The sequence below is a fragment of the Pristis pectinata genome, chromosome 14 (genome assembly GCF_009764475.1).
Source record: "Pristis pectinata isolate sPriPec2 chromosome 14, sPriPec2.1.pri, whole genome shotgun sequence".
In the NCBI taxonomy this organism is placed as follows: Eukaryota; Metazoa; Chordata; class Chondrichthyes; order Rhinopristiformes; family Pristidae; genus Pristis; species Pristis pectinata.
This window is the reverse complement of record NC_067418.1, coordinates 25,507,585-25,520,038: the sequence shown is the minus strand read 5'-3', so window position 1 is coordinate 25,520,038 and position 12,454 is coordinate 25,507,585. Positions and strand designations below refer to the sequence as shown.

General features: G+C 37.3%; 1 protein-coding gene across 9 annotated transcripts in view; it reads left to right on the top strand.

Moving 5' to 3' along the window:
- The window catches only part of ppp6r3 (protein phosphatase 6, regulatory subunit 3), a 103,179-nt gene extending 90,787 nt beyond the window's left edge, over positions 1-12,392 (top strand). For all 9 annotated transcript variants that reach the window (XM_052029637.1, XM_052029636.1, XM_052029635.1 and 6 more), the window contains one exon: positions 4,581-12,392. In XM_052029637.1, the coding sequence (XP_051885597.1) occupies positions 4,581-4,632 (52 nt within the window). In that variant the 3' untranslated portion in view covers positions 4,633-12,392. The remainder of the gene's footprint in view (positions 1-4,580) is intronic.
- Positions 12,393-12,454: the final 62 nt, after the last annotated feature.

Here is a 12,454-nt window from a genome sequence, read left to right as displayed (position 1 = left end):
CAAGTCACCTCTCATCCTCCTCCTCTCCAAGGAGAAAAGCCCTGAATCACTCTCCAAAACCCGAACATGCTCTCCAATCATCCTGGTAAATCTCCTCTGCATCCTCTCTAAAGCTTCCACATCCTTTCTATAATGAGGCGACCAGAACTGAACATGATATTTCACGTGTGGTCTAACCAGAGTGCTATAGAGCTGCAACATCACCTCACAACTCTTGAACTCAATACCCCAAATACTGAAGGCCAACATACCAAACGCCTTCTTAACAACACTATCGACCTGTGTGGCAACCTTGAGGGATCTATGGACGTGGACCCCAAGATCCCTCTGTTCCTCCACAAAGAGTCCTGCCATTAACCTTGTATTCTGCCTTCAAATTCTATCTTCCAAAGTGTATCACTTCACACTTACCCGGGTTGAACTCCACCTGCCACTTCTCAGCTCAGCTCTGCATCGTATCAATGTCCTGTTGTAATCTACAGCAACCTTCTTCACTATCCACAACACCAGCAACCTTCGTGTCATCAGCAAACTTACTGACCCACCCTTCCACATCTTCATCCAAGTCATTTATAAAAATCACAAAGAGCAGGGGTCCCAGAACAGATCCCTGTGGAACACCACCGGTCACAGACCTCCAGGCAGAATACGCTCCATCTACTACCACCTTCTGTCTTCTATGGGCGAACCAGTTCTGAATCCACATAGCCAAGTTTCCCTGGATCCCATGCCTCCTGACTTTCTGAATGAGCCTTCCATGAGAAACATTATCAAACACTTGTTAAAGAGGAGGTAGATAAATTTTTTGGTAGATCAGGGAATTGAGGGCTATCTGGAACAGGCACAGAAGAGGAAATGAAGCCTGAGGCAGATCAACCATGATTACATTGAATGTTGGGATAGGCTTCAGGGTCCAGATGGCTTGCTCCTCCTGTTTTCGTGTTCTTGTGTATTTCAGTGTTACAGAGATTTATGTCAGTTCTGTTGAATCAGAGAAAATGATGACAGACAGATATTGGATTTTATGCATTCCTGAACAAAATAACTGCTTTTGGTGGAAAGTGAACCTCATCATTCCAAATGTGATTCCAGCCTTGGGCCACTTGAACAAGATCCTGGTATTTCACTAATTATAGTGGAACTTTGTACATTCATTCACACACCTGCACCGGCACAGACTTATTTGTGTCATACCCCATAGACCGCCAATAGAGCTAACAATATTAGATTTGTTTACAGCACAATTACAGGTGATCATTTTTTTTACGCATAGCAGGAAAGCATTTGCACTGAGGTGGATAGCAGGGTGGTTGCTTTCTCCTTACAGAAAATCCCAAGCTTAAGTTTTAATTTGATTTGCGTTCATTAGCTGGAGTGTACCTAAATTTGTATTCCTAGTCATACTTGAGCTTCTTTTGGAACCACCACCTGTTGACTGGATGTGGTGGTTGGTCCACTATTTTGAACCTTACACTTTTGTTCCTTTTCATATGTTTAAGCTTCCACATTGAACTCACTTTTGCAACCCTATGAGATTAACTTCTCTGGTATAAGCTGTTGAACTTTTAATGCTTATTGTTTTTGACATCCGTCCACTTCCATCAGCTACCTTTCTAACTCTCATTCCTTGACTTTGTATTGGAGCTTTTTGGGGAGCTTTATTTTCCATTTCCCATTTTTGTGTACTTGACTATGTTTCCATGACATTCATTGTCATTACTTGCTGCTTCAGAGAAGATTTTTATTTTTATTTGATGATGGCAGATACTCTGAAAGAAATACTTTAAAGTTTAAAAATTGCCTGTAGTGTCTAGCTTGTTATTGGGACTGTTTGTTCCCTTTCCCACAAAAGGAGGCAATTCAGCGCATTAAGTCTATGCTGACTCCCAGCAGAGCAATCCCATCAATCCTATTCCTCTCTTATTTCCTTGTAATCTGTTCTCTCTCACACCCATCAACTCATCCTATTTCTTCAGCCACCATTTACACTATGTCCATGGACAAAGATGATGGGTCATGGTCATTTTCCTTTGATTTTAAAAAAAAGTTGACCTTTCAGGTTCCTAATCCTTCATCAGTATAGTTTACCAGCATGTGCAGTTTTTTGTCATCTTTCTTTGTGCTGCTGTGACTTTTATTTACAAATTCAATGGATAGGAAAATGAATCCTGTTAAGGAAATGGTAACACAGTACTTGGGAAAATAATAATAGGACTGGGTAGTGTGAACATGGAAATGTGAAAGGGAAATCAAATCTATTGGTATTTTAAGGTTGTAACAAACAGATAAAAGCAAATCACATGATGTGGAATATTTAAACTTCCAGAAAATATTTGATAAGGTGCCACACAAGATTATTACACAAAATTAGAGTACACTGTTTTGTGAAAAAATGTACTGGTGTGGACTGAGAATTGACAGATGGAGAAAAGTAGGGTAGGAATACATGGATCAATTTACAGCATATTATTTCAATGTAAAGAAACTGCAGAACAGAGATTTGGGGACCCTAGTGCACAAAACACAGAAAGATAACACAAGGGAAAGCTAATGGAATGATGCCCCTTATTTCAAAGGAATTGGAATATAGAAGTAGGAACTCTCACTGCAGTTGTACATGGCACTACTGAGATCTGTTGTTAGTGCTGCAAACAATTTTGGTCTCTCTCTTTAAGTAAGATCTTATTTTATTGGAGATGGTTTAAAGAAGGTTTTCTAAGAAGACAGTGGTATGGACAGATTATACTACATGGAAAGATTAAACTGGTCAGGACTCATTGGTATTGTTTTATTATTGTCACTTGTACCGACGTACAATGAAAAACTTGTCTTGCATACCAATCGTACAGGTCAATTCATTACACAGTGTTAGAAGAATGATAGCTGATATTACTGAAACATAAGATTACTTGGGGGCTAGACAGGATAAATGCTGAGTAGATGTTTCCTGTTGTGGGAAAGCCCAGAACCAGAGAACATGATCTGAGAAAAAGGGGGTACCCATTTAAGATTGGAAAGGGAAAAATTTCTTTTGAGATTTAGGAGTCTTTGAACTCCTTGCAACAGAGAGCCATGGGGACAGAGTCCTTGTGCTTATTTAAGGCTGAGATGGAGGTGTTTATAATCAATGACAGAATCAAGACATGGGTAAAGAGCAGGGAAATGGACATAAGGAATGTTGGATCAGCCATGATCCTATTGAACAGCAAAGTAGGCTCCAGGCCCTGAATAGCCTACTTGTGTTCCCACTCTTTAAACTCTCATTTTCAGATTTGGTGACCAGAGGGGTCCTGCATGACTGGGGCTGGGGCCCCAACTGTGCACAATCTATATCAGTGATTTGACAGTAGGGCCAAGTGTACTGTATCCAAGTTTGCTGTTGATGCCAAGCCAGGTGGCAGTGTGTGCTGTGAGGATAATGCAGAGAAGCTTCATGACTGTATGAAAGTGAGCTCATCCACTGCATTAGCAGAATAAAAAAACAGAATATATTTCAATGATGAAAGATTGAAAGATATTAATGTTCAAAAAAGGATCCATGTGTCCTTGTACACAAATCACTGAAAATTGACATGCTGGCTCAATGAGCAATTAGGAAGGCAAATGGTATGTTGGCCTTTATTGCAGGATGACTTGAATACAGGAAAAGGGAAGTCTTGCTCCAATTATATCGAATGCTGGTGAGACCACATCTACAGTATTGTGTACAGGTCTGGTCTCCTGTTGAATGAAGTATATACTTGTTATTGAGGAATGCCAAAGGTTCACTGCATTGATTCCTGGGATACTACTATCCAGGGGGAATCAGTTGGTTCACGTATGAAAGCCAGTCACTGCTGCACTAAATTCACATGGATCAGGACCAGCAATATTCTTGCCAGATTTTCTTTTAAAGATGAGCAAGCAAAGAAGAATTTTGAATGAAATGTGTAAATGAGGGTTTCACCTGTTGGCAGATACAAAGAACTGTTGTGTAGGAGGCCCCTCTGGAGGGTTTGAGGCAGATAAATAGCTCCTTAAGGGCTCATTGCGTATATGATGGGATTAGATAAATGCGGGAAACGGGATAGAATGAGTGGTTATTATGGTGAGCAGAAACTTAAAATAAAACTTAACATAAAAATCAACCGAAACTAATTGAACAGCTGGTTTCTGTCCTGTTGATTCTATCCAAATTAGCAGGCCCATATAAGCACTTGCATTCCGCTTGGCAGCATAGCTGAAAATGGATCAGACTATTTCTTCCAAAGTAAGTGGATTCAAATTGGTGCTAATTTATCTGAGTAAAATGACGAAAGCTGTAGTTATTAGGCTGATGGGACTGTGGCAATTTAATTAAACCATCCCATAATTTTAATTTGGCTGCCTTAAGTTATGAATATTCCTTGCATTCCTTATGGACTTCAAAATGTGCTTTATGTGTCATGGAAGAAAAGTGCCAGTTTGTAGTCTGAATGATGCTGAGTGCTCAGGAGAAACAATTTTATGTAATTGTTCAATTGAGACTGCACTCCATTTTGTTTAGGAACATAAAATTTCTTCCATTTGCTGAAAATACCTTTTTGTCTTATCTTTTTAAGGACAGCTCAACAAGTCCTGTCACCTGAAGCTTCAATTAATGGACCTGCATGAATAATTCTGCCTGCTGTTGTCTACTCCAGCCTGAGCAGCTACTATCCAGGGGTATCAGTGGGGTTCACTGGAGGCACTGGGCTTAGGCCTATCAAAGCCAGTCACTGCTGCACTAAATTTACATGGGATCAGGACCAGCAATATTCTTATCAGATTTTTTTTTAAAGATGGATGTGCAAAGAAGAGTTTGAATGAAATGTGTAAATGAGGGTATTACATGTTGGCAGATACAAAGAACTCTTGTGTGCATTTGTATCAAATACATGTTCTTTTAAATGGGTTGATCAGTCCATTAAATATCTTGCCACTCACGTGATAATTAGTATTGTTGCCATAGTTAAATGGTTATAAGAGTAGAGTATTTTATAAAAATGTGTATACTTAAACCTAACGTATATAATTGAAGTATACCAATTGGAACACATAGTGTGACCAAAGTGTTTAGAAATTTTCATACTTTTTTTCATCTTGTAAAAGATTTTAACTTTCAGTGTTTCTTCCAAGTGGGCAGTGTAAATTGTAGAGGTGAAATGCAAATGTAAAAGTGTTATTTTGATCGAGTTGCCTATATTAAACCAATTGCTAGAAGAAAATCTAATTGTAAATGTTCAAGAGTGGCTCTTTGCTTCAGATTTTATTTGTAAACATTTCTTGAAATCTAGATTAGTATTGGAAACTCTTTAATTCAGAACTTAAACATATTTGTTACTGAAGATGAGTTGATCATTTGGTACGTCACTGAATAGCCATAAGTATGTTCATCCTTCTGTATTTTATATTTTCAGAGCAACAGATTGTTCAAATGAAAGATGAAGAATGCTGAAGATTATCTTTGAATTGCATGTGGCTATTGTGTGGTTCTCTTAACTAAAAATCTACATCAATTTTAATGTTTTATAAAAAAAAATTCTATTGAACCACTTAACCAATATGTTTTTAAGATCCCTTTATTTTAGTTGCCAGGTCAATAGAACTTGATCAGGGTGACCTGATACCTGAGCACTTAATGTAATATTAGTTGGCTAGAAGATTCTGTTGAAATAAACTTATAAGGAGTGAAGAGCCCTACTTGAGGAAAGTATGACAGTAACTTCAACTTTTAAATTCAGGGATTTAAAGCGTTACGGCAGATTGACTCTCTTCAAGGGACCTTATTGGACTGTTAATGGAGGTGACAGCTAGCATTGGGTTATGCTGAGGCAATTTTGAAAATGTCATTTGACAAAGTGCCTATGGTACAGGTTTAAGTCTGAAAAGAGATGGTGGTAATGCATGATAAATTTGTGGAAGAATCCTTTCACATTAGAAAATAGTGTCTGTTCCAGGAAAGTAAAATGAGATGTGCACTCACCTATTAGTGTGGCCTGTTCTTTGCAGCATCTACAGTAACGATATTGTTGGATCCTTCAAGCACCTTAATACATTCAAAGTCAATGAAATATTTTATATCAACTTCATCACTGTTTTTAAAAAATAATAACGGCTTGGGTTTAGAGTTCTAGAAATAAGTATTGGGGGAAAAAAATAATCAAACCAAGCAATGCAATTTTCTGTGATCTTCCAAACTGCTTTGGGGTGGTAAAATCCAAATTCAGTTGTTAATGCTTGATTCACCACTTAAACTTCTGAAATAGCAGATCACAGATACTTGAAGATTGGGATGCTCAAACATCCCTTACAGTGTAGCAATTACTTAAAACTGTGGTAGGATTATAGTGTACAATTTTTTAAAAGTAAAAAATGAGATAAGGAGGAGATGGAATATTTCCAAACCAAAACGGCGGGAATAACAATGTGGCTGCCAAATTGGGGATAAAAGTCTATTCCATCTTGACAATCTTTTATTTGCAAGGTTTATGTGTTTAGTTGCATGAGAAAATGGCAACAATCTTTTTTAGTATATGGCTAGGATGGACATAAACCACTCACACAAGCAAGTACAAAATGTAAAAAGTATTGGCTTCTTGCTGTCAAATTATTCTGGTTGTATGATACATTTTTCATTTGTCCTATTTCAGATGTGCATCCAATATACAATGTAAATATACCTTGTTAAAATTAATGCCTTTAGTTAAAGTTTGCAATAAACTGAATTGCTTAAGTTGTACGAAAGTGAATTGTTTAATTTTTATGAGCATGGTGACAATATTTTTGGTTTGGTGTCCAGTGATGCCAATTACTACAAAATGCTCAGATGTATGAAAATGATCTTGCCCATAATTGTCAGCGCTGTACTTTTTAAATTTCTTCTCAAGAATAGTGGCAGTCTTGGAAATTTGTATTTTGTTTTAAAAAAATTAAAATTAACCACGAACCTTAAAGAGTAAATGACAACTTTTAGGAAAGGATCCTTTAAGGATGTATGATGTTTTGAAGAAAATACTAGGTTGTTTACAAGTTAGTTTAAACTGCTTTACTTTGGTAGATTACATAAAGTTATTCAGCAAGTGTTTGGTTTTTGTACATGGGAAAATTGTTACCTGGATGTTTGAAGTGACTGCCTTTATATTTGTCTCTTTACTTTGGAGTAATTTGTATCCCACTGGCTTGAGCTGGTATGGATCATTTAATAGGTTACATTTATCTTTTAATGTTTTTAAGCTCTGCCAACAGATTTATTGTGCCCCTGTAGATGATACAGATTTGAGCTTAATTGTGACAAATTTAGCAAAAATTGAGCCAAGAGGCCAATCAAGTGAAAAAGGCAGCATTTGTAGACTCATTATGACTTCTCTCCTGGAATGAATGGGATCAAAACTTGCTAGGTTGCATTATTAGGTTAAGAAACAGTTTATTTCAGAATTGGGACATAGGTAGCAGGTGACTAAGGTACTGGGATAACCACTCATGCTGCTTCAATTTGAATAAAATTTCTGAGCTTATGAGCAGCCAGTGGCATTCCATAATATTGGAAAATTGAAGGGTTCTGGAAGTGTCGATGCATCATTCCCATCTCTCCCCTACCTTCTCTACAACCTAAAACTAACATGTTTTCTCTCTCTCCCAGTCCTGACAAGAGATCCTCGACCTGAAATGCTCTTTCCATAAATGCTCCAGATGTGCTGAGTATTTCAATCATTTTCTGTTTTCATCCCATAGGCTTAGTAAGTTGCAACCATTGGAACAAGAAGGATACTCAACAATGCAAATCCCCTTGAGTGTCCATTTGAAATAAGATTTTCAATACTGAATATATGAGAGATTGAATGCTACAGAGCCATCAACAAAATCTGAAGAAAAAGTGATTGCTAAGTGAGAGGGTGAATTGCAGAAGCAGCCATAAGAGATTTCCATCATTATGGGAATAGATGGGTACTCTTCAAACTTAACAAATTTAAGGATAGATTGAAAATAGAATGATGTGAAAGATTTTGGATATGAAATGTAAACTGCCGGTTGTAATTAGTGTTACAGAGTCAATTACATTGGACACTTCGTTTCAGTAACTGGGAATGAGAATAAAGCAAGACTTTCTGTGTGGTAATCTAAGGATCACTTCTGCTGCCATATACTGATTTAAAAACTACCAAGCTTCATCAAGGGAAGGGCTGTGGTTGACTGGATAGGTTTAGAAGCATGACTGGCATGTTCAGAGAGAATATGCAAATAATTCTACAAATGGTAACCTCCCTGGCAAACCAACTGATGGTATCAGAGAAGAGGGAAATGGTAAAACAGAAGGCATACCAGAACAAGCTGCAAGGGATAATTGTGAAAAAAACAGATCAAAAAAAGGAATGGTTAAAACCAGACAGCCAAGCAGAGTTGTTTGAGTTGTATTTAGTCTAAATGCAAAATGTATTGTGATGAATATATTTTTAAATCATAAAGTAAGAAATAATTAATAAAGGGTGAACAAAAGCTTGCAGATTGATTACAGCTGTTGCTTAGTGGTTACCAAATCTGCATTTGGTCACTTTAATGTACAGATACCAGATCATGAATAGCAAGATATTACAACTTGCTGCTCATCAGTTGAATTTGATGACTTTTCATAAAGAGTTTGACATCTCAAATGAGAGGTCATTGACCAGGATTGACAACTCTCTCTCTGCAGAGAGTATTTTCAGTTTTTGTTTCAGACTTCCAGTATCTGCAGGATTATTTTTGCTTATTACAGTGTAATTGCATTGTTTGATTCTGCTTTCCAATTCAATAAAATAAGTATGTCATCATTTAAGTAACAATATTTTCCTTGTGTTTTAGGTTTCAATTTTACCATATTTTTGAAGTAATATTTTGAGTTTTCCTATTCAATGCTTCATACATTTTATTTAGCTTCTTATCTAGTACTTACAGTATATTTGCTCAGTCTCTTTGTGAGGGTGTGCAACATGTTTCCCCCAGTCTCCTCACTGATTCTAAAGATGTGAATTGCACATATCCCAATCTTGTACTTCATATGTTGTCTTTTCACTTCTCAGTCTGAAAGCTTTCCAGACCACCAGGCAGAGGACTACCAGTTCAATGACATGAATGCCATTGTGGCAGCTGGGAACTAAATTGAAGTAATTAAATAAATTTGGAATAATGTTGTTAGTGATGACCATGAAACCACTGGGTTTTGGCAAGAACCTCTGCATTTCAGTAATGGCCCTCAGGGAAAATAAACTTCCCCTTTACCTGGTCAGCTTTCAATTGAGATTTGTTGGTATATTAATTTATAATTTGTTTTCAGTTTTTAAACTGGGATGAAAACCAGCCACGACAAAATTATGGGTAAGTATATTTGTAGAGAAGCGAACTATGTTTTGAATAGTAAGCAATGAACATGCATAATTCCACTCCTCCAGAAATCTTGTATTTATTTTGAATGTTTCCTTTAGTGGTTTTCTTTTATAAAGTTGTAACTAAATTATTTTCTTCCCTAATTTTAGCTGATCTTTGCCATTTCAATATAGTGAATTATTTAGCTATCAAAAATGTTGAACTCTTTTGTAATCCTAAATCACTAGAATGTCTACAATTTGTTAATCTTCCACCTTCACAGTCTGGCTTTTAGTACAAAGGCTTTAACAGTTCACAAAGCCTAATTTTCCTCCACTCTTATCTCAGCTCAGATTGATTGATTGATTCTGAAGGATATATTATGTATATACTATATATAATAATATAGCTCAGTTGAGTTAATGAATGCTACTGAACACTGGTGGATTTATGGAGGTGAAGCTCTTTGTTATTTCAGGTGCTGGAACTTTGTTCAAAAAATCTTTTAACTGACTAACATTATTAACCTATTTTCTGCTTTAGCTTCTGAATTTCTTTGTTTTTCTGGGTGTTCTCACAATATCATGTGGACATAATTTACATGTCATTGTGGAAAGTTAGTGGTGAAGCAATTGATTTTTCTGTGGTACTGAATTCCAGAATTGTTTGCACATTTTCAATGAGGCATTGTAGTGCTGCGATCAGCTGATTGTGCTGGAAATGGGGCCACAGCAGTTCACAATCCAATTTTGATTTAGATGATAGGATCATAGAAGTATGGGCTCTGTGAAGAATGTAGAAGGCTTTAAGGAGATATAGTCAACTCAAGTAAATGGGCAAGGATGTGGAATAAAATGTGAGGCAGTTTTTTTTAAAATAAGAATTTGAAAGACTTCACAAAGTTCCTGGGAGTCATGGATGCAAATCAAAGTTAACATGCAGGTTCGGCAAGCAGTGAGGAGGGAAATGATATGCTGGCCTTTACTGCAATTGAGTATAAGATTAGTGGTGTCATGTCTCTGTTATATATAATGCCATGGTGAGGCTCCATCTGGAATATTTAGTATGGGTCTGGTCTCCCTACCTATGGATTGATACAATTGTGATTGAGAGATTATAGTAAAGGTTGACCAGATTCAACAATGAACCCCAGGACACTGGTTTTGTATTTGTGGTGTTGAACATCAGATGGTTAATCTGTCTTCTAGACGTGGTCATTGCTGGCACTGGTTTAATGCAAATATCTCTCACTATATGTCACTCAGATCTGAATGTTGTCTCAGTTTTGATGCATACTGGTTTTAATTTAAATTGGCAGACATGGTTGCAGAATGTTGTAAGCCTGTAAAAGCAGAAATGGGTAAGCCATTAAAAATGTGATAACCTAGTGTTTTATGTTTTGCAGTGGCTGGAATGGAATTAAAATAGTTAGGCAGGGTCAATGTAAAGCCACAGTAACACCACTGTATTTTCTATTGGGTTGAATTGTACATGACTGATTTAAAACAATGGTGGGAGTCTAAGCAGTTTTCCTTGAATGTCGACTTGATGGAAGGTAATAAAAACTAAAAGATGCCCTGTATTTTTCAAGAGTGGACGAAATCATGGGGCGATTTTATAATGGAGAGATGGGGGTAGAGTGGCAATCCATTAATGTAATAAAGATGCCAGAACACATTTCACAGGTGTCATCAGACAAAACCTTGGTTAGAGGTTGGTTTCCAGTAACCTAAAAGTGAAGCAGCAAGATTCAGAATGTGAATTCCAGAGGTTAGAGTCAGGGCAGTTAAAAGGACTGTTCAAATGATGAAGCAATTGGGAATGTACAAGCAGCTGAAATTTTAGTGTGCAAGTGGGCTGTGCTGAGACTCATGTTGGATTGGAATAATTATAATTTTAAACCTAGGTTTTGTCAGACCAGGGGCTAAAGTATGTTGATGAGTAAAGGAATGAAGAAAGAATGGAAATAACAGGAAATTAAGCTCTCAGAACTGGCGTTGAATGAGCTTGTGCTTAAAGGATGTGAAGCTAGGATCAAAAATAGCTGAATCTGGATACAACAGAATAGTGCCTTTGGATGTAGTTTCAGTTTTAGATGTAGAGGCAGAGGCAATTGGTATTATTAGAGTAGACAACTAGTATCTTTTTCCCAGGGTTGAAATGTCTAATACTAGAGGACATGCATTTTGCATTTAAGGAGAAAGGGGGTAAGTTCAAAGGAGATGTGTGGGGCAAGCTCCCCCACCCCCACAGTGGTGAGTGCCTGGAATGCGCTGCCATGGGTGGTGGAGGCAAATACAATAGGTGTTAGATAGGCACATGGAGGGATATGGACATTGTGTAGGCAGAAGGGATTAGTTTAGTTAGGCACTTAATTATCAGTTTAATTAGTTCAATCCTGTACTGTCCTATGTTCTCAAATCTCAGGCCACTCCCTTTGTGTCTGTGCTGTTAGGGAAAAAACTTACATGCCTAATTCCACTTTCCAGCACTTGGGCCATAGCCCTACAGATCAAGGCTATTCCAAGTACGAGCTTAAAAGAATGCATGTTGCATCTTAGACAAGTTGCAAGTGAAGGAAAAGTGAAGATGGAAACCTAATCAGGAAAGCACAATGGTAAGTTGTCTCAAAGGACCAAAAACATTTTGTACATACAAAATGTCTTTGGGTGCTCTAAGTAAGAAAGACAGAATTAAGCATTTTTGACACCAGAGGACACCAAATTTGCCAATAGCTACTGAATTTTACTGCTATCCTCCTGTGATAAATGTCTTTTCTCATTTCTGGGTGATTTTCATGGCCCCAGCATTGAGAGAGGAGAGAATTTCCTCATCAGATGCATGTGAAGCCATTCTACATGCAACACTCCTTTTGAAGAACTTCAGGGAAACTTTGCCTGGAATGACTACTGGTAGGGTGTCCCAAGAAAATATATTTTAATGCTTGATGAGTAAAGTAATACTTGTATCTGTTATCTCTTCACACCACCACTCACCCAATTTCGTTATTCACATCTACCAAGCCAATACATTCCTACCATTCAGAACTCTTAATTTCCCCTCTACCCTTTGAGCCCCATCCTAGCCAATAATTTTAAGCAATTCTGTTTTTAAT